The sequence below is a fragment of the Gorilla gorilla genome, chromosome 12 (genome assembly GCF_029281585.2).
Source record: "Gorilla gorilla gorilla isolate KB3781 chromosome 12, NHGRI_mGorGor1-v2.1_pri, whole genome shotgun sequence".
Taxonomy (NCBI): domain Eukaryota; kingdom Metazoa; phylum Chordata; class Mammalia; order Primates; family Hominidae; genus Gorilla; species Gorilla gorilla.
Window position 1 is genome coordinate 138,072,746 of NC_073236.2, and position 19,586 is coordinate 138,092,331.

Here is a 19,586-nt window from a genome sequence, read left to right on the forward strand (position 1 = left end):
GGGTGCCCTTACAGCCTCTGCTGTCTCCCTCTGGTTGACTCCTTTGCAGCCCCACGGTGGTCTCTCTCAAAGGCCCTGGTGTGGGCCTTGCTCAGACCAGCAGCCACTGCCCACCCCGCCCTGCATTGCTGGGCTCCCTAGAGGAGGGGCATCCCAAAGTAGAGAGAAGGGAGGGGCACACTGATGGACACTCAGACATGCTTCTCAGGGACAGCTGTGCCCCACCAGCCATGGGCCCACTCTGAGTGGCTTTGCTCATTCAGATTAGCAAAACACAGTCATAATATCAACAGATTACTATTGTATTTCATGGGTTTTGTGGGTGTGGATTTGAGCCTCTGGCTCATGCACAGGAATCTGGGTGTAAAGCGGTTACTTGCTTGGGGAATTCTCTGTAGCTTTTGGCAGAGGCTGAGACGAAGACAGCCTGGCCAACTCCCGCCCTAGGCACTGTCCTCAGTCTTCCTCTGCAGGGGCCTGTGCATTACAGAATCACCAATAACACACCTCTTCCCCATGTCCTGAGAGCCTTCAGTCCCAAACCAAACCTTGTCAATGAAGACTGCTTCTTTTTCCCCTTTGTATCCAAATCCAGGGCAATTTCTTAGCATTGCTCATAATGACCGTATCAGCAATGTGAGAAAGCTTTTTGCTTCACTTAGCTTTGTTCTCTTCTTCCTCTGTGGGAAGGAGTCCCTGGGGAAGCCTGGCTCCAGGTTCAGAGGTGCTGCCGATGGCACAGAAGACACCGCAGGAGCCATGACCACCTGCCAGGTCTCCCTTTCCTTGTAGCAACAGACAAAACCATAGTTTCCATCAGAATTAGGCAGCTTGGAGCTTTGCCGATTAGGACTAGGGCAGCCCTAAGCACCAGGAGAACCTGGGCTAGAGTGTCTCTAGCCTATCACCAAGTTCTCCCAGCTACACTCACAACGGTCCCAGGGAAGCAGGCGGGGATCTCTTGGGGAAGAAGGTGCTTCCTAAAGGGAGGGGCTCACTGACGGAGGGATTTAGGACATGGGAGAGACCAGGTCCACCTCTGAGTAACTCTTCACTCTGCTGGATTCCAAGAGAAATGTCTGGCCATGCACAAATGAAGTCCTGTGACATTAACTGGCAGGGATAACAATTAGTAAAGAAGGACCCATCGGATAAATCCTGGACTGAAACATTGTCATGTACTAAAGGAGATTTAAACAGCTCTAACAAATAACCCTTGCCCCTCAGTGCTGGTTTGGCTGTTAGTGAGTGTGGTGGCTCAGAAAGGATTACTGGGCAGTGGGAATCGTGTCAGTGAGGGTCAGTGCAGGGAACAGAGAGGCCGTGGCTATGAAAGAGGCAGCTGCACACGTGCCCCGCGTGTCTGCCACCACCAAGTGGCCACTCAGGTGTTTCGACATTTATCCTGAGCTTATTCTCTATGTGCATTTCCCCCTTTCACTCCCATGGCCTGTATCAGAATTCTAGAAAAAAAAGGATGTTGGACTCACCCTATCTGGTCTGCATGCCCAGCCAGAAATCCACCTCCCAAAGCACGTGGTCCCCACAGGCCCAGAAGGTGGCCTCCAGGTCCCCTTGAAACCTGGTCACCTGCACAGAGGACCCAGGGCCCCAGGAGGCTGCCAGGGCCCCAGGAGGCTGCCGGGACCCCTCTGGCTGAAAGGAACAGCCCACCTCTTGACAGATAAGAGACTGCGGATCCAGGTCGGGTCACCAAAAGTGCTCACGAGCCCTCACGTGCTGCGGAGGAGCCCCACTCACGCTTAGGGCCTCCACTGGGATTTGACTGGGCTGGAATTCCCAGTCACTTCCCTACACCCTGTGGCTCCTAAAAGCTAGCCAGCCGTGTGTCTGTCTTTCGAGGGACCAGGTGACCGCCTGTGCTGGGTGCGAGGTGCAGCCTCTCCAACAGGTCGATGAATTATCCTCCAGGGCAAAAAAAAAAAAAAAAAAAGGAAAAAGGAAAAAAGAAGAAAAAAAAAAAAGGAGCCAGAAAGTTTTGTTTTGTTTTCGTTTGCCTGTTGTTTGTTTTCTTTACGCATAAGCCCCAGCACCCTGAGGGCCGTCCCACGCGGCTGTGTGTGGCTGAGGCCGGGGCGGGCAGGCCCTGCCGTGTGCTGTCTGCCGTGTGCCCTGCGGCCGGGGCCTGAGTCATCCCTGTCCCTGTCTCCCCAGCGAAGCGGTACTGCAAGGACCCCAGCCCCAGCAGCAGCAGCACCAGCAGCTACGCGCCCAGCAGCAGCAGCAACCTGAGCTGCGGCGGGGGCAGCAGCGCCAGCAGCACCTGCAGCAAGAGCAGCTTCGACTACACGCACGACATGGAGGCGGCCCACATGGCGGCCACCGCCATCCTCAACCTGTCCACGCGCTGCCGCGAGATGCCGCAGAACCTGAGCACCAAACCGCAGGACCTGTGCGCCACGCGGGTACGCGCGCCTGGGCAGGTGGAGCCACCTGGCGGGTGGGGGAGGCCGGGCCACGGACCCAGCCACCGAGACACGCAGCGCTTTCAGGGCAGCTGTATGGTGCAAACGCCGTGATCTCCTAAACCATTCTCGCCACTGTGAACAATTAGTGCAGCTTCCCTTAACGCAGCCTGAACACACCATTGTCCAAAGCGCATCCATTTTCTAAATCAGAGGCAAGGGTCAGATCTTGTAGATTAACGTGCGTGAATGGATCCTTCTCTCCAGGATCCAGAAGCATTTCTGTAAACAAAGGACACCACGTGGGCCTCCTGTGGTCTCCAGTGACCACACAGAGCATGCAAAACGAAGCGTGGATCTCCTTGAACTTTGACAGGAAGTTCTGCTAGCACCGTTGTCACTAGGGTTGTGACATGCAGGGATCTGCCTATGGACTCCTGGGTAGCAGGGAAACGAAGTAAAAATCAGACTTCACACCAAGGGATCAGCTGTGTATTTACAGCCAGCACTCGTTAGTTCCACATTTTCATGGATGCTATAGTGCTATGAAAGGCATAGGAAGAGTGTCTATTTTTAATTTTCTTATCAATTGAACCAGTGCTTATGCTGGGCAGGAGAGAGAGCGTTTAAGATGCAGCACAGACCTGGGAGACAGCTGCCTCGCCGAGGCCACTAGGCGGCCGGGGAGAACCAGGTGGTGCCAGGGAGCGGTCAGATTGTGTTCTCAGAGGAGACGCTGAGCAGCGGACATGTTCACCTCCTCTCCTGATAAACAAAGGGCTCTCCACTGTGTAGCGCTGCCTGGCCAGGTACCTGAGTGCACCACACTGACAGTGGTTCTTGTAAATATTTGTAGTTGGTATGAATGAAGAAGGGTCAGTAATCTTACGTTTTGCAAATGTTTTCTTCTTCTATCAGTATATTTAGTCCTAGATCTTGGAGAAGAGTCAGGTGCATGCAGTTTTCTTGGTGATCAAGGTTGCAAAAATGCAAGGTTAGCATGGAAGAGATTCTGTGGCAACCACAAAAAAAAAAAATAAAAGGCAGAGACCCCTTCCAAATTTTGTTGCACTTTCTTAAAATTAAACTAAGACTGAGAGAATAAATCCAACATTATAAAGTTTAAATTAGTACCAAAGCTTCAAATCAGAGTACACTTTGACAAAGAGAGTTCAGGCAGAATCATACTGTCTAATTTATCAAGGTAACAGCTCCAGGGATGGAGGTCTCATTCCAAGCATCTTCCTTCTGCTGTTGCATCCAGAGGAGAGAGCTGCTAGACCCTTGAGGAGGCAGCAGCTTTCAGACCAGCTCTGAAATCAAATTTTGCTAAGGAGAGTGTCACTCTTTGGGGAAAAACATGCAGGATTGTTAGGGGTATTTTGATTTTTTTTTTAACTTTCTGTCCATGTGTCCATTCTTCTTTCCCTCTTCCTGAGAGGCAAGTGCTGCAGAATTATCGATGCATTTCAAAGCATCATTTAAAAAACGAAAAAGCCTCACCCTGTACCTCTTTGGGGTTTTTTTTTAAGCCAGTAGACTAAATTGCAGGTTTGCTGAAATCTAGAGATCAGACGGTAATCACTGTCGTAAAGGTATTTTTAGCTACAACTGCAGATCTTCTTTCGTAAAGTGGAAAATTATCTTCATTATAAAAGTTCTTATTACAGCCAGGCGCAGTGGCTCACACCTGTAATCTCAGCACTTTGAGGGGCTGAGGCGGCTGGATCACTTGAGGTCAGGAGTTTGAGCCCAGCCTGGCCAACATATAGTGAAACCCCATCTCTACTAAAAAATACAAAAATTAGTTGGGCATGGTGGCGCAAACCTGCAGTCCCAGCTACTTGGGAAGCTGAGACAGGAGAATCGCTTGAACCTGGGAGGTGGAGGTTGCAGTGAGCCCAGGTCGTGCCACTGCACTCCAGCCTGGATACCAGAGCAAGATTCTGTCCCTCAAAAAATAAAAATTGTATTACAAGGTAAATTTTAGTTTATTCTCTTTCCTTCCTTCATCCTTCTAATTCTTTTGTTATCCTCCTCCCTAATTCTTGAACTATTAGCATCAATAAAACTAAAAGAGAATTTTTAAGCTGATATATGTGTGTTTATACACACACACACATGCACATACATGTATATGCACACATGCATACACACAAAATTTTTATCTCTTAGGTATTTGCAACGGTAATAAAATTAAAATTAAGCACTTTGTAATTTTCTTCTGAACAAACTCTAAATCAGAGAGACAACAGGACAAAAAGGAAGGAGAGAGAGAGGATAGACAGTAGATAAATAGGGAAATGGAGGGAGGGAGGGATGGACGGAGGGAGGGAGAGAGGGATGGAGGGATGGATGCCGGGATTCTCCAACCGATTTTGCAGCTAAGCATGGGGTAGCAGGAATGTACCAACAGACAAGGCCTGTTCACCTTGGGAGTTTAGGCCAAGGAAACAGCAGTGAGGAATTCTGTGTTGAACGCTACACTGGCTGACGGCAGGACTGTAATCTGGGAGGAAGGACTCGTGGTGTCACAAGATGCCAGGCCAAGCACAGTCACTATGTCTTTCTACCGACAGAACCCTGACATGGAGGTGGATGAGAACGGGACCCTGGACCTCAGCATGAACAAGCAGAGGCCGCGGGACAGCTGCTGCCCCATCCTGACCCCTCTGGAGCCCATGTCCCCCCAGCAGCAGGCAGTGATGAACAACCGGTGTTTCCAGCTGGGCGAGGGCGACTGCTGGGACTTGCCCGTAGACTACACCAAAATGAAACCCCGGAGGATAGACGAGGACGAGTCCAAAGACATTACTGTATGTCCTTTTCATTGAGCCTGTGTTGACTGCCAGACTTAAAAATGGGGCCCCAGCTGAAAGAAAAGCCATTTGCACATACCTTATGAGAAAATATATTTTCTCTTTAAATATGACCTTTAGCTGAGGAGGACTTAGAAAACAGTTTTTGTTGACCCAGAAGAGATTTGCGACTAACATTGATTAGAGTGAAACAAAGTATTGACTCTTGTAAATGATAAAGTTTATTTTCTAACAAATATGTTTTGTTACAAATGATTACTCTAAGAAAACGTATAAATAGCACCTGAGTTCATTTTTCTGGGTGTCCTGTTGAAACCAATACAGGATTTTCCTTGCAGGTAGAGAATTCTAATAGGAGTCTTAGATAGTTAAATGGTTAACTATGTGCTATTAATTAACTAGCCCTTCGAAACTAAGGACAGTGTCCCTTCTCTAAGAAACCTAAGTACTCAAAAGAGTTTAGCCTTGAATAAACTATTTTAGTACCATCACCTAAGTCTTTGTTTATGGCAGTATTACTAAAACATCTATGTCAAGAACATACTTCTGAAGTAGCTACAGTGTTCAAATTCAGGTTATTAAAATAGATATAATGCCCTTTAGGTTTTGAAAAGAAATAAAGAAAAATGTTTTCTTTATGTACCGACTCTAAAGTCTTATGACATCTTCTTTCTTCACTGAAAAATGAAGTGTATTTTTAGTACAATAGAGAGACCACCATCGAAGCACTAGTGTCTTACAGAAACAAGGAAATGGAAAAAAAAGAAACATTAGCCCCATGTAGAAATTGGCAGAGAGGGCACCTGCTTATAAGCCTATTATCTGCATTCTTCAAATTGATTTCAATATCCAGGCACTGTGAAAAAGAACCAAATCAGAGTGGCAAGCTAAATTTCTAAGTATTTTTTTCTCCCACAGTGTTGAATCATTACTACCAAATAAGGCATGGTGGTTGAATCTCCAAATTTATTTTAATTGAAAGTAAGCCCTCCTAAAATGACAGAAGTGTTTTCATCCTGGATCGTCATGGAAGACAAACCTTCCCATGTATCTACACTTAGGAAAGTGTCTGCTGAGCATTGCCACCTGTAGAAACATCTACGTTACTGCAGTTGAACACACAAGGGAAAAGGAAATTTACAGTTACATTCCTCTAAATTGGTCTCCATTACCTTGAATCTTAAAGCACGTGCTTGTAAAATACTGACCAATGGTGGGGGAAAGCTCAGCCCTAAGACACTGTAGTTCCAGTGTTGAATCTTTGCAGGCAAGTGTTGGATAAAGCAGCCCACCCACAGGTGTGTGCTGAATGCTGGATGAGGAAGACCAAGTTAAATGTAGTCTCTGGCTACCAGACCGTGTGTGTGTCCATGTGATGAGCACAGCCAGGTGAATATTGAATAAGGGCCCTGACCACTGACAGGTGACCATCATTTTAGGAGTTTAGAGCAGTGGAAGAAAAGTTCAATATGCATTTTCAGTAGGGGCGTTATCAGGACCAAAAGGATCTTAAAGGTACAGCAGAAAGAGGTGTAAGACGTAGAGGCCACCCCAGAGCCACGAACCGCCTCCCTCAGTCTGTGTGCCATGTGATCATCCGTGTGGCTCTGAAGCTGTGTTTTGCCCACAGCCAGAAGACTTGGACCCATTCCAGGAGGCTCTAGAAGAAAGACGGTATCCCGGGGAAGTGACCATCCCAAGTCCCAAACCCAAGTACCCTCAGTGCAAGGAGAGCAAAAAGGATTTAATAACGTAAGCATGCTGTGAGGTGAAATTCTGAATCTTCTTAATCTTCCCATTCTTTGGCTGATTTTTAAAAACTGGATCTGTATATGCCTTGCCGTTTGAGCATGCGACATTCGCAGCATATAAATGTTTCCGACTGCTGGGTCAGTAGAGTGAGCAGCTAACCGTGCACTTGCCTGTTCCCAGTGACGCTCTGTCGGATGGGAGCGTCATTTTCATTTAACCCGTGCATTTTGCCGCTTTTCTTCAGGGTGCTTAAATCCCCTTGCAGACATTGCAGCTAAACTGGAAACAATGAAACTTTTTTAAAAGTTTTTTTTTTTTTAAACATACTTACTATTTTGGCTGTTTTTGTTTTTGTTTGGTGGCAGATGTCCAACTCCAGGGTGTGATGGGAGTGGTCATGTGACTGGTAATTACGCCTCACACAGAAGGTGTGACTTCATTTTTCTCATGGTGGATTCTGTCTTTTCAATTTATTGTTTTCAGCTTACCTCAACAATGCTGTCAAAGTAAAAATGTTGAATTCTGTGTCAACCCTTTAAGTGCTATATGTTGACCTTCAAAAGCATGCTAATTTATGTGTTGTATAATGTCTTTTATTTTCAAATAAACGACCTAAATTTGTAAAATTCTTCTTAAGCATTTAAGCCAAAGAGCACAAATGTTTTATCTTATTTCTTAAACAATTGCTTATTAAGAAATATTTTCTTAAATTTATATTCGAACCGATTCAGAATTAATTATACAAAAAAAATTCAATATACAGCACTTGCCCATTGCTTTTCTGCATTAAACTCTTTAATTTCGGTTTTTATGTTGTGTTTGTTCGGGAGTTACGCGCTTCGCGGTTGACTGACCTGCCTGTCCCGGCCTGTCTTACAGTCTGTCTGGCTGCCCCCTGGCGGACAAAAGCATTCGAAGTATGCTGGCCACCAGCTCCCAAGAACTCAAGTAAGATTTAATGATAATAATTCTCTTTTAAAAATCCATGCACTCAGTAGTTCACAAAAAAAAATGATATGTCATTTGCAAAGAAAAATGTCTGTTAAAAAACATGGCCTGTGCACCCCAGTGCCTTGATGTAGACACGGGATTGAGTCCTCGGAATTTCAGCCACTTTTCCACACAACCCATTCTGCCTTTTCCCCTGACATACCTCCAGCTTGTTCATATCATATCCTTCCTATCTGGAATATCCTAAAGCATGGGTGTTTTCTCTTCAGATATGCATGCATATGGAAGGGAAATTTTACAGTTACTCAAATTTTTACAAAATGACTGTAAATAATCAAAATTTAATTTTTAAAAGAAATTCATAGGAGTATTTACAATATGGATACTTAAATAGCACTTATGACAAAATCTACCATCATAATAGCTAATTTCTTAAATACACTGTGGTCTTAGTCATGAATACTCTTTAGGACAGTGACAACTCACGGTTTGGGGATCTGGAGAGTCATGGAATTCAACCAGACACACATCATTCTAGAGTTTTACCTCCCTCTTCTCTATGCCTGTAATTTTTAAGCATAAATCTGGCAAAATGGTGAAATACCTACATTTATACTGCAACACTGAGATTTTCCTCCTTCACATAGACATCTCTAGATGTAGGTCCAGACAGGTTTGGAAGAAGCGGGTAGAAGTCACGGGGGGAGTCTCAAAGCCTCCTCACTCCAGGGAGAGCATACGTGCAGGTGCACACAGGAAAAGAGGGCGAGACCTGGGAGATGCTCACAGTGCGATGAGAGCCAGGAGTCCCCAGATAATCGATTTAAATTATCGGACAGGCCATATCATTATGTCAAATTGCTTGGTTTTCCTTTTGTTTGGAAAAAGCGTTATCCAGGCAAAGATAATGCTGCTTTTCAACCCACATTTGATCTCTTTCCCAATCATCCCACCCCACCTCGGCATCCGAGGACCCTGACGATAGACCAGGACTATTGCAAAGTGTAGGCTTCCATTTCACACCCATGTCATCTTTTACAGGATCCCTGTCCAAGGCCCTAGGGCCATAGATCACCTGCTTATGTTCAGTGACTTCCTGAACTAGCTCTTTCGCCACAAGACCCTTGGAACTTTCTTCATGGAATGTAAACGCCTGGAGGGCTTCCTCTTACCTAACGGCTGTAAAGTCTGTAGCCTCATCCAAAACAGTGCCTCATGGACAAAGTAGCTTTAGGATCTCAAAACGGACAGCATTAGCAAGAGCAGTTCAGCCCACTTTGTTCAGGTGTCTTTTGTATGGCTCGAAACCACATTTCCCTCATGGTCAAAACATGACTAACTCCACTTGGAACTTGGCCAATGCATCAGAACATGGCAGCATTCCTTTGAATTTCTTGATGAGGGACACTTTGCAAAAGATTGGCACATCTCCAGTTCCAACAGGCCAGCTGTAGACAGGAAAACAGCCTCTGTAAAAGTTGCTTCTAGTGTTGCCTCTAACTGGTCAGAGACTGCAGGGATTCGTTTTCTTTGGCTTGCATCCCTTCACGTTGGGCTTGGCGGCTTATGTTGATTTGAAATTCCGAGCCAACTTGCTGTTTCTCCAGCATCGGCACTTTCTTCTTCTCTTAATTCATCTTGCAAGATGGTGTGACGGTCCCCACCTTTAGCATTTTCCGAGGGAGCCGGTTAGCTCTTCATGCCTTCCAGGGCAGGGTGCGCATGGGCAGCCCCTCCTTCCTGTCTTGTCCTGGAGGGGAGACTGTATCTTCCAGGAGGTGGATGGCCTTTTGCTAATTTTGGTTGATCGAAAAGCCACACATGTGTCTAAACCTATCTTTGCAAAAAGTCAATCCTATTCTGATAGAGCCTTTCTGGGAAATCTGAACTGGACTGAATTTCTTAAATGGTCCCTTTCTATGAATGGATCTTCAAAACTAAGAATTTCAATCAAGCATCTTCTATAAAAACACTAATGTTTCAATGACCAAATGTTGCTTCATGGTATAACCACATGTTATAATTTCCTTTCTTTAACCTTGTAATTGGTGACACCCGTTATGTTACTTGTTGGATCTGGGTCAGCAAGATCTGTTGAGTGGGTCTCTCAAGCCCAGGAGCATGGACTGAGCCCCTCATGACTCACAACAACTTTCTTTAGAATAATTCCCGCATAAGTCCTTTTTTATATTCTTTGTGTATATTTTCAAGGGTTTGGTTAATTTTTCCTGCAGCAGCGTCGTCCCTGATTAACATCGTGATGATAAGCCATTCACTGTGTCCTGTAACAATCTCTAATCGTTCATAAACACATAGTAGAAAGCAGGCCCCAATTACCCCCAAAATTATTCTCTACAATACGTGTCAGCTAACAAATGGAACTTTCTGGAAATTTTCTTCTTGTCACTTCCAACACTGAATTGTGATATTTGGCCTTTAACAGGACATTCTTGATCATGGACAAAACAAATTTTCCAGATAAACTCTCGCTCTTGGATCCTCTAAGCTCTTAAACTTCCTGAGATAACACTTTGCCTGGTCTTACCCAAAGCAGCAAACATGGGACATTTTGAAAAGAAAATCCATCACTTCATTGTCTAATTATGTATAATATGTAAACTGAAACTGGATTAAAATTTAACGTGCACCTGAATCTTACTCCAACTCTGGGACTGTTGCTTTCTTTGCTCCCTAGCCCATCTGGTGTGTCGAAGACATAGTTCAGAGGCTCAGAAGTCAGGGAGGAAGCCTCCAGGGTAAAAGGGACACTTCGAGGAGGCAGACGGAGGAGGGACACCTAGTTCCGAAAGCCTCTGTGCCTGGCAGACTTTTGCGCATCGATGCTTTGAGGTGGAGTTCACCGTCACCTTGTATGCCCTTTCTAGGAGTCGACCTCACAGGGTCACCGTGAGCCCTGCCTGGCTGTGACGTTCACTGAGACCACAAGCCAAAAAGCGAAAAAATACATTTGTGCAAATTAGAGTTTTGGGGGGTGAGAACTCTGCCCACCATGAGCTCTGATTCTCAGAAAAGTTTCTTCTCGTGACATTTCATTTGCTAGGATTCCCTGAAAGAAACAGCAGGAAAGAGCTTGCAAAACCTATCAGAGCTGATCAGCCTTTTCTTTTTCTTTTTCATTTTCTTAAGGAACCATATTCTCCCAGCCAGGAATTATTTTTTTCTACTTCCAGATGTGTGTGCCGTTGTTGACATGGGCATGGTGTAGGTATGACCAATGTGAGCCAAATACAAACTCATTTCGATCACAGAGAATGGCTCTTAAGAGGAGCCAACAAATCGGCTTCCATTGATGCTTTGGTTGGCCAAATTAAGATTCCTCCTTATTATCCATGCCTTTATCTTATAATACCACGAGTCCCGACATTAGTGTAACTCCTTGTAGGAAAAAGAACCTTGGGACACTTGTTAGTTTTCCTGATGTCTCAGCTTGGACTGAGTCATCACGGCAGTGAGCACATTGTACTTTTGGTTCCTTGGCCTTGCGATGGTCCCGTACACGCAGTAGTCTCTAGGCTTGTATCCTAGGCATTTTCAGCTTGAGTATACAGGAATTTTAGCCACATCTAACACATCTTTTTAACCTGGTTACATGCATTTTAAAATACATCATAAATCAAAGAATTAACATTTTGAATGTAGGTCAAGATGTTGCTTTTTGCTAAGGTTACTTATTTCTAGACCATCCCGAGGCTTAGATTCTCCACTGTAAACTTAATGCAGGCACAGGGAGATTATTTACTAGGCTCTCCTGGAGGGAGATGTGAGCTTTGCTCACCCCACAGCTTCCATTGTTCGGGTGCAGGAAGGTCATCCGCTTTGACTGCTCACCAAGTTCTTAGGAATAATCCTCATTTCGGTAATCTTTTGCTTTCACAGTTTACAATAGTCAATCCACAGAACTCTGTGAATTACAACTGCCCTCGGCTGGGGTCTGGTTTCTTTAACAGGAGGCCGTATTTCCTTATCAGGGGAATGAGTTGACCTCTGTGTAAATTCAGCTCTTTTAGGACGGAAAGCTGTGTGATTTCAGCCTCCACATTGGGAGGAGAGCTAATTGTGATCTCCCACTTCAAAGATTGCTCCTGTAGCACCCTCGTTTCTGTTATAAAGAATTGAACCATTCGGCAGCTGACTTGGCTCACCCGAGAGCACCCGGGTGCACGTGATCAGCCATGCGCGTGAATGGGAATGTCGCGGGGGAGAAGAGGTGATGGCCTGGGGTTTCTCGGGTGCGGGTCACTCCCGTGCATAGGGTCCACTGGGACTCCAGCAAGCACGGCCCAGGGCACGGGGATTGAGCTCCTGCCCCAGAGCCTTCCCCAGATCTGTGGTGGTACCCGCTTGTGCTGAAATACTGCAGGCTTGTAGGGTGCCTCACAATGGACAAAATGCTTCTGTACAGACTGTCACCTTCGTGAGGAAAGGGGGGAAGGGGTGCTTAGACCCATTTTACGGATGTGAGAACTGAGGAACAGGTGGTTGGACTGCCCAGTTGAGATGCAGAGACAATCGACTGCAAGGACAAAGCCTGTCTCAGAAGCTTTCCCACGCTTCACGCTTGCTCCTCAAAATCAGGACAAAGCCCGAGCTCAGAATCTTCCCCACGCTTCATGCCTGCTCCTCAATCATTAATAACACCACCTTCAGTGTGCTGCTTTGTGACTGAGAATTAAAGGTTTACATTTAGCGATGACTACAGCCATACACACGCACACACACACAGAGAATTTATTTTTATTTCCACACTTGGCCTTGTGCAGTTTCCCTGTGACCCGCACGGGGAGCTGAGCTGAGACCCGCCCAGCGGTGGCCACCTCCCCAGCACTGTGCCACATCCCTGGTGGGAAGCTGACACGCCCACTTCTCACAATCAGCTGAATGCATTTTCAACTTGCTCCTCCAGGGACCCAGTTCTACCATGTATATTTTCACATCTGCAAATGGTTTATAAAGTTTGCACTATGGCATTTACAAAAAAAATCCTACAAAATACAGCCTATTGGAGTTTTATTTTATCATAATGAGTAGGAGAAATTAAAATATAGGAAATACAATTAAGCATAATACAGTAAAACTTCTAAAACAGGAATGTTTCAAAATGACTCCAGACACACACACACACACACACACACACACGAACCTGCAAACCAACAATAAACCACCCAGATCTTGGTTCACGGAGTTTCTTGTTGAGGGAAGATGAGCCAGAAATGCCTTGGTCTTTCCTTCTGTTTCTCAAGTCCACTCTCAGGGCGAGCCCAGCAGCAGGAGCCTCCCTAGGCCCAGTGGAAGAGGCTACAAGTGGGGAGGGTCCCTGCTGCGAATCTTTCTTCCTGCCTCCTCCTCCTCTCACAGTAAGCCTGAGACCTGGATTATTAAGGGAGGGACCCAGGCATTGGGGTTTGGGCTGAATCTGACTTCTTTTAACTAACTATACTGACGCACAAGCCAGCCAAAAACAAAACAACCACCACATCGAGAACCTTTAGTGTTCAGCTTTTTAAAGGGCTTGATGAAACATTCCTAAAGTTCTCCAGCAATATTTGAAACGCAGTGCAGTTCTGTCTGTTTATGCCTCGCCATTGTCATGGTTTTGATGAAGAAAATATTAAAATTCACTGAGTAAAAACTCAGACTTGGGTAATACAAGGAGGCAAGAGGTGGCAGGATCAGAAGCCAGTGGCCAAGATGCTCTGCTTTTCATGGAGAGGTTCTTTGTGCAAAAGAAAATGCAGACCATGGGTTTTCCAGTCATTGGGGATCACTGTCAATCTCCCTGTGCCTCAGTTTCCTTCCCTGTGAAGCGGGACAGTACTGGTAGCAAGCACACACCTGACATTCAATACCTGTTACCACTGACAACAACTGTGTACAAAAATCCCCACAAAATGAAACTTTTCCATTTTTCATTTATATTTCATTATTCATTCTTCTGAAAACTAAACGAAACATGCTGCATGTAGACCTGACTGCCCAATCTACAGTCAGTTAAGAAAGTAAAGTCTCATTTAAAAGTTTTCTAGCTACTCAGGAGGCTGAGGCACAAGAATCACTGGAACCCGGGAGGCAGAGGTCGCAGTGAGCCGAGATCGCGCCACTGCACTCCAGCCTGCGTGACAGAGTGAGACTCTGTCTCAAAAAGTAAAAATAAAAAAAGCTTTCTCCATCTTACCTTACCTCATTCATTGCTCAGGTCAAGAATGTTTTTACCTTTGCAGCCCCACACTTTGGCAGCGTCAGCATACTGTTTGCTAAAGAGAGGGTGGCTTCTACTGACATTTTATTTTATCTTTAATTTGCCATATTTACCGGCTTCTTGACCAAATTGATCTGTTTGCCTTAAGCCATTTAAAAGGCAGTTTTCAAGGATGGTGGCTTGATTGAACTCAGAGATAGGGAGCTCGACTCTCCCAGGGAATTAAGGTAAATTCCTAACTGTTCACTGAAGCCGGCTTTGTGATGTTTTTGGTTTTTATTGTGACAAATTTTGGAACATTTTAAATTCAGAAGAAAATCATGAGGAAGATTTTTTAATGAAATATTTCTTAGCATTCCATTCTTTCATTTCAAAATTATGAAACATTTAATACAAACATCAGAAACTACTGAATTGTATTGCATACTTGCAAACAAAAATCATTTGTCATCAAATCAAATGTAAAATAATGCATCTTATACAACCTATTTCAAAAATTTTTAAATACATTGATTTTTTAACTTCTGGATGACTTTTTAATATATACAGTATTCCTGTCACACATGAACAGAAGGAAGAATTTATTGTCCTTATGATTGTAAGTACTGAAGTTTTAAAGTTATTTAAAATATATATACACATATATTACTAAACTATAAATATATATTATTACTTTGCACACACACATTTTTTGTTATTTTTTGGTCTAGGTTTCAAAGATGGACACATTTCCTTTCATGAGACATGTTACATTGTTTGAGGTCTCTTCATATTTCACACCTAATTAAATTTGGCCTCTTCTAATTTGGAGGAATTCTGGGCTCCTCTGGAGTGGCTCTGAGAAGTGAGCTTTCTTGGACTTCATGGGCCCCCACATCTGACTCCGGGCAGCAAGAAGGATGAGAAGCCAGCACTCTGTGATGGGAGAGTCTAGTGAGAATGAGGAGGTTATGTTGTCCTTTAATTGTACATCTGAGGTTTTAATCTAGTAAACACTTCACTAATTTATAGTTCCCTGGAGCAAAATGAATGAAATTGGAAATAAAGTAGATGCTCCCTTTGGGAAATGATTGACAAGGATTTGGGATTTCCTGGCCATTTCAGGAGAGGCTCGTTCTCTCCCAGGTCCTTTCTTGAGTGAAAGGCTTTGAAGGAACTCAAGGGCCGTTGGGTGCACAGGGGCCTGGGAAGCAGGAAAGCTCACAGCCACATCTGCAATTTCAGCCTGTCGCTGTGCTCTCTCTTACATGTGATCTGTGGCCTTCCAGGGGTGATGACTCAGGGAAATTACTTCTCTTCTCTTCTCTTGTATTGTTTTTTGCATTTTTACAGAAAGAGGTTTGTTTCTGACACTAGTCAATTCCATTTAATGACGTTTTAAAAGTCCCTGGGTTCCACAGGTGATTACATGTTTCTATTCATGAATGAGAGATGGAGACATCTCGTCTACCTCCAAAGAGAAATTGAGAATATTATAAGAATGTAAAGAGGTTGGACATCCCACACTTACCTGATGTTTTTAAGAAAAAGCTTTCTAATAATTAAAATAAAATGTGACTTGGTTATGGAAATGAGAGCCTGAAATGCCCGATGGAGCTTTCTGGGATGAAGTTGCCTGTTCTGTGCTGTCCCACATGAAAGTCACAAGCTGCTTGAATGAGGCTGCCGTGGCTAAGGAAGTGCATTCTTGATCGTATTTCATCTTCATTAATTCAAACTTAAATGCCCACATACACCAAGCAGGTGTACACACTGGACAGTGCCCAAGAGAACCTTACACTTATTTTATATTGTTCTTTGTGTGGTTTTTAGCACAAAGAACAAGAGAAATTGTCTTAATTCTAATTAGAATTACATTCTAACAAACGTGTAGGAATATTCCATTTCTGAAACTGAACAGTTTATATTTTTTAAGCATCTGGCTTATACTACTAAGCCACTGACAAATAGTTTAATAATTTTTTATTAATATACTGGTATCTTTTTTTGTTTAATGCAGTTTGTAGACAGATTAAATGTGAAGTAAATGTCAGTGTTACCATTTTCAGAATGGAATACCTGCAAGCCGCACGGTGAGATGAGTGCAAACCTCACTGTTTGGGATGAGCACTGGGGCAGCACTCAATAGAAGTTACTGGAAAGACTCAGTTACACTATTGTGAAAAACCATGCAACTTGATTACTTTCAAGCATGGGCAGAAATTCACGTTTAGTTAATCAGGTGTTATCAAAGAGAGGGCCACAGGCCACCTCCTTCAGTGACTAAATAAACCCGACGTAATTAACACATACATGGCTAATAATTGGGGCCTTCAAGTTCTTGGAAGCCTGTTTCCACCTGTATCTTCGACATTTCTCTCCCAAGCTTGCTGATGCATTAATTAGCACTACCTGCAGAGAAAAGCTTACTCCACGGAGGGGGACCCCAGCACTTCCCTGGTCCCAGTTAGTTTTCATGTCGAATTAGGAAGATGTCATTATCATGCATTTTTTTTTTTTTTTTTTTTTTTACAATTTAGGATACAAACAGGTGACCTATTTTAGGCAATTTTTGGTCTCAGAGCCAACTGAGAACAAGCAGAGTTCAGCAGAACTGCTCACAGCCATGGCCGCGCCCGGAGCCCCTGCCTGTCCCAGCACAGGTGTGTGAGCAGCCAGGTCCCATTCCTCAGCTCTCACTGTTCATGTCCCTTTCCCTTGGCCAAGTGCTGATGGTGTTCATCATGCACTCTTACTGAACAAGGATAAAAAATCTGCCTGATATATAAAAGCACCTGCTTCTGGCACAAATGCATCCTCTTAGCGAAGGGGAGAAAATATCAATCGAGCAAGGAAGTTTTTCAATGACTTTTTGGACATAAACCTAATATAAGCTCAAAAAATTGAGAAAGAAAAGACTTGGAAAAAAGAAAAAATATGTATAAACTCACCACTCTCACAGATATGTTTGCATTTTTGTGCAATCACAATGTGATTGAAACCTGCTTTTCTGCTTAGCATATAAGTCATATATCTTATTTAATCACTGCATCATATTTCGGGGAAAATGTGTTTTTGCAGCTTCCATCATAGCCAACAAGTGATAAAAGTCTCCAGCACCAGGAATCCAGGCATTCTGAAGCCTGTGTTCTCCATGAGGGCTCCTTCCTCACCTGTGCAGCTGCAACCACGGGGGTCTCCCCAGAGCTAGGATGATGATAGGCAGAGCTTAGATGCTGAAGGGCTTTGCGGAGTGGGTTTTTCTGCTGCAGGGTTATAATTTATCCTACAGAACCACGGACTGACTGTGTGGTGTTCTCTGAGCTGTGGTCCTCCCATGGGACCCTGGTCATAAGGAGACTCAGCTTGAGTCTCCAGCAGGGTGAACAAGCCATATCTGCATCCTCCCCTGGTCTGACATTTGGGGAGACGGCGGACACATAGTCCCAGCATGCTTAGAAGACATCGGGATGCCAGCAGAGGAGGGGCAGGGAGAAAGTTCTAGAGCAGCAGAGCTGCGTAGGCGTCAGATCACCTGAGGTTGCTGGTCTTGGCAGGACTTTAGTTCTGTCCTGAGTGAGACGTTGCTTCTCAAATCTCCCCGATGTCTTGCAGTTAGAGGCCAGTCCGGAGCCCTGGCAGTGGGGTGCAGGGCTGGGATGGGAGGCAGCAGGTGCTGAGGTTTCAATGGCGGCACGCATAGGGTCAGCTGCGGGAACTCAGTGTGGGCAGACAGCGTCCAGGAGAGTCACCCAGAGGTCCACTCTGGCCACGGGCCATGGGGAAAGGTTGCCGGGGTGAGGGGTGGGCGCGGGCTCAGGAGCCCCAGATGGACGGGTGGGTCAGGGTCCCTGCAGGAGCTGTGTGGAGAGTGGAGGAGAGGGATGTTGTGCATGTGTGGGGGTGCTCTGGGGGCCTGTTCTCAGGCTGGACGCGGAGTCCTGGGCACGGATGGCACGAAGGCCACGCGTGGACGCATCACCAGGCAGTGGGTGTTGACAGACGAGGATGCCAAGACCCACCCCTTCTCACTCTCCCAGACTCTGGGGCTCAGGCCCACGCCCTGAGTCTGTTGCCACACCCAGCGAGAGGGGCCTACAGAATCCGATTTTGTGGGAATTAAAATAACTACAAAATTTGGAAATTCCATCACAAAGATTTCTTCTCCAAATGTGCTACTCACCTGAGAGTGCAGCATTCCCTTGCACATCACTGAAAATACCCGGGAATCAGGCGGCCAAAGAGACTTTCAATATCACTGCAGCCCTCAACCTCACTGCAGATGTGCACGTGGACAGAACTGTACTCCAGAAACCCAAAGTGTACATCTTTGTTAAGATACAACTACTGGGGATTATTTAAATAAGATTAAATAATGCGTTTTTCCTGTAACACATTAACAGAGAGATAGGGCCCCACTTTCAAGGGTAGAGAAGTTCACCTGCACAGCTGCACTAAGAGTGCAGAGCCCTGGGGTGGGAGAGGGAGCAGCGAGTTAATTCTTCCTCACTGGACCCCTGAACAAAGCAGGCCGAGGCTTAGGTGTGGCATCACTAGGTCAAGAAAGAATCGGAATGAAGGTCTTCTAGAGGAGATTTCTTTCCTGGCAATAATCTGATTATCAAACACGATCTGCTTCCGCTCATCGATCCCTGGACATCCACCGTTAGTAAAGTCTGGTCGCCGCCTGGCCCAGTGCTTGGGGACAGCGACAGAACGGCAGTGAGGCCGGGAGGGAAACTGAGGCACTCGCCTTCTCATCAGAGAACTGCTTTGATTTTGCCTTCAACAGGAAGGATGGGACACATTCAGAGATGTGCAAAGTATTTCACCACAAGGCTTGAAGACAGCGTAAGGAATCTGAAAATGTGTATTTCTGTATTCTTACAGCAACCATTTAAAATGTATGCATGTCTCTTGGTGCAAGGACCACGTCACGCCCTTCCCTCTTGGCCCTTGGCAAGGCAGGCACCCTCTCTTGAAATGGACTTCCTTGGCCTCCCTGTTTTCTGAAATCCAGGCTGTTCACCCAGGCCCAACACCAGCACAATGTGCGACTCTCTAAGGCTCCAGTTTCCCGCCTCAGGATGTCACTGTGACCTTTCCCCGCAGCGATCGCACTCACCCCGGCAGCTCTGTGCTCAGTCAGTATCTTCTGCCTGCGCCGGAACGTAGAAGCCTTGGGGTAGGACGCCAGGCTTCCAGATTTGAGCCTCTCCCTGATGGCGCCCCTCAGCACATGTTGCCCGTCGTTTAAAATCCAGGCCTTTAAGTAAAAAAGCTAATGAATAAATGAGAATATACTTATCTGCACCAAACAGCTCTGTGAGGGACGCAAGGACTCCGGAGGGAGGACCACGGATGGGCCAGCAGACGGGCCGCCAGGTGACCTCAGAAAGGAGGCTGCCTGTCCAAGCTCCGGGCTCTTCCTTAGTGAGAGGA

At 45.4% G+C, this 19,586-nt stretch overlaps 1 protein-coding gene across 19 annotated transcripts in view; it reads left to right on the forward strand.

Annotated features, from left to right (window-relative positions):
* The window catches only part of MYT1L (myelin transcription factor 1 like), a 539,395-nt gene that overhangs the window by 431,416 nt on the left and 88,393 nt on the right, over nt 1-19,586 (forward strand). For all 19 annotated transcript variants that reach the window (XM_031006771.3, XM_055378700.2, XM_055378703.2 and 16 more), the window contains 4 exons: nt 2,176-2,426; nt 5,006-5,242; nt 6,876-6,997; nt 7,877-7,945. In XM_031006771.3, coding sequence (XP_030862631.2) covers nt 2,176-2,426; nt 5,006-5,242; nt 6,876-6,997; nt 7,877-7,945 — 679 coding nt within the window. The remainder of the gene's footprint in view (nt 1-2,175; nt 2,427-5,005; nt 5,243-6,875; nt 6,998-7,876; nt 7,946-19,586) is intronic.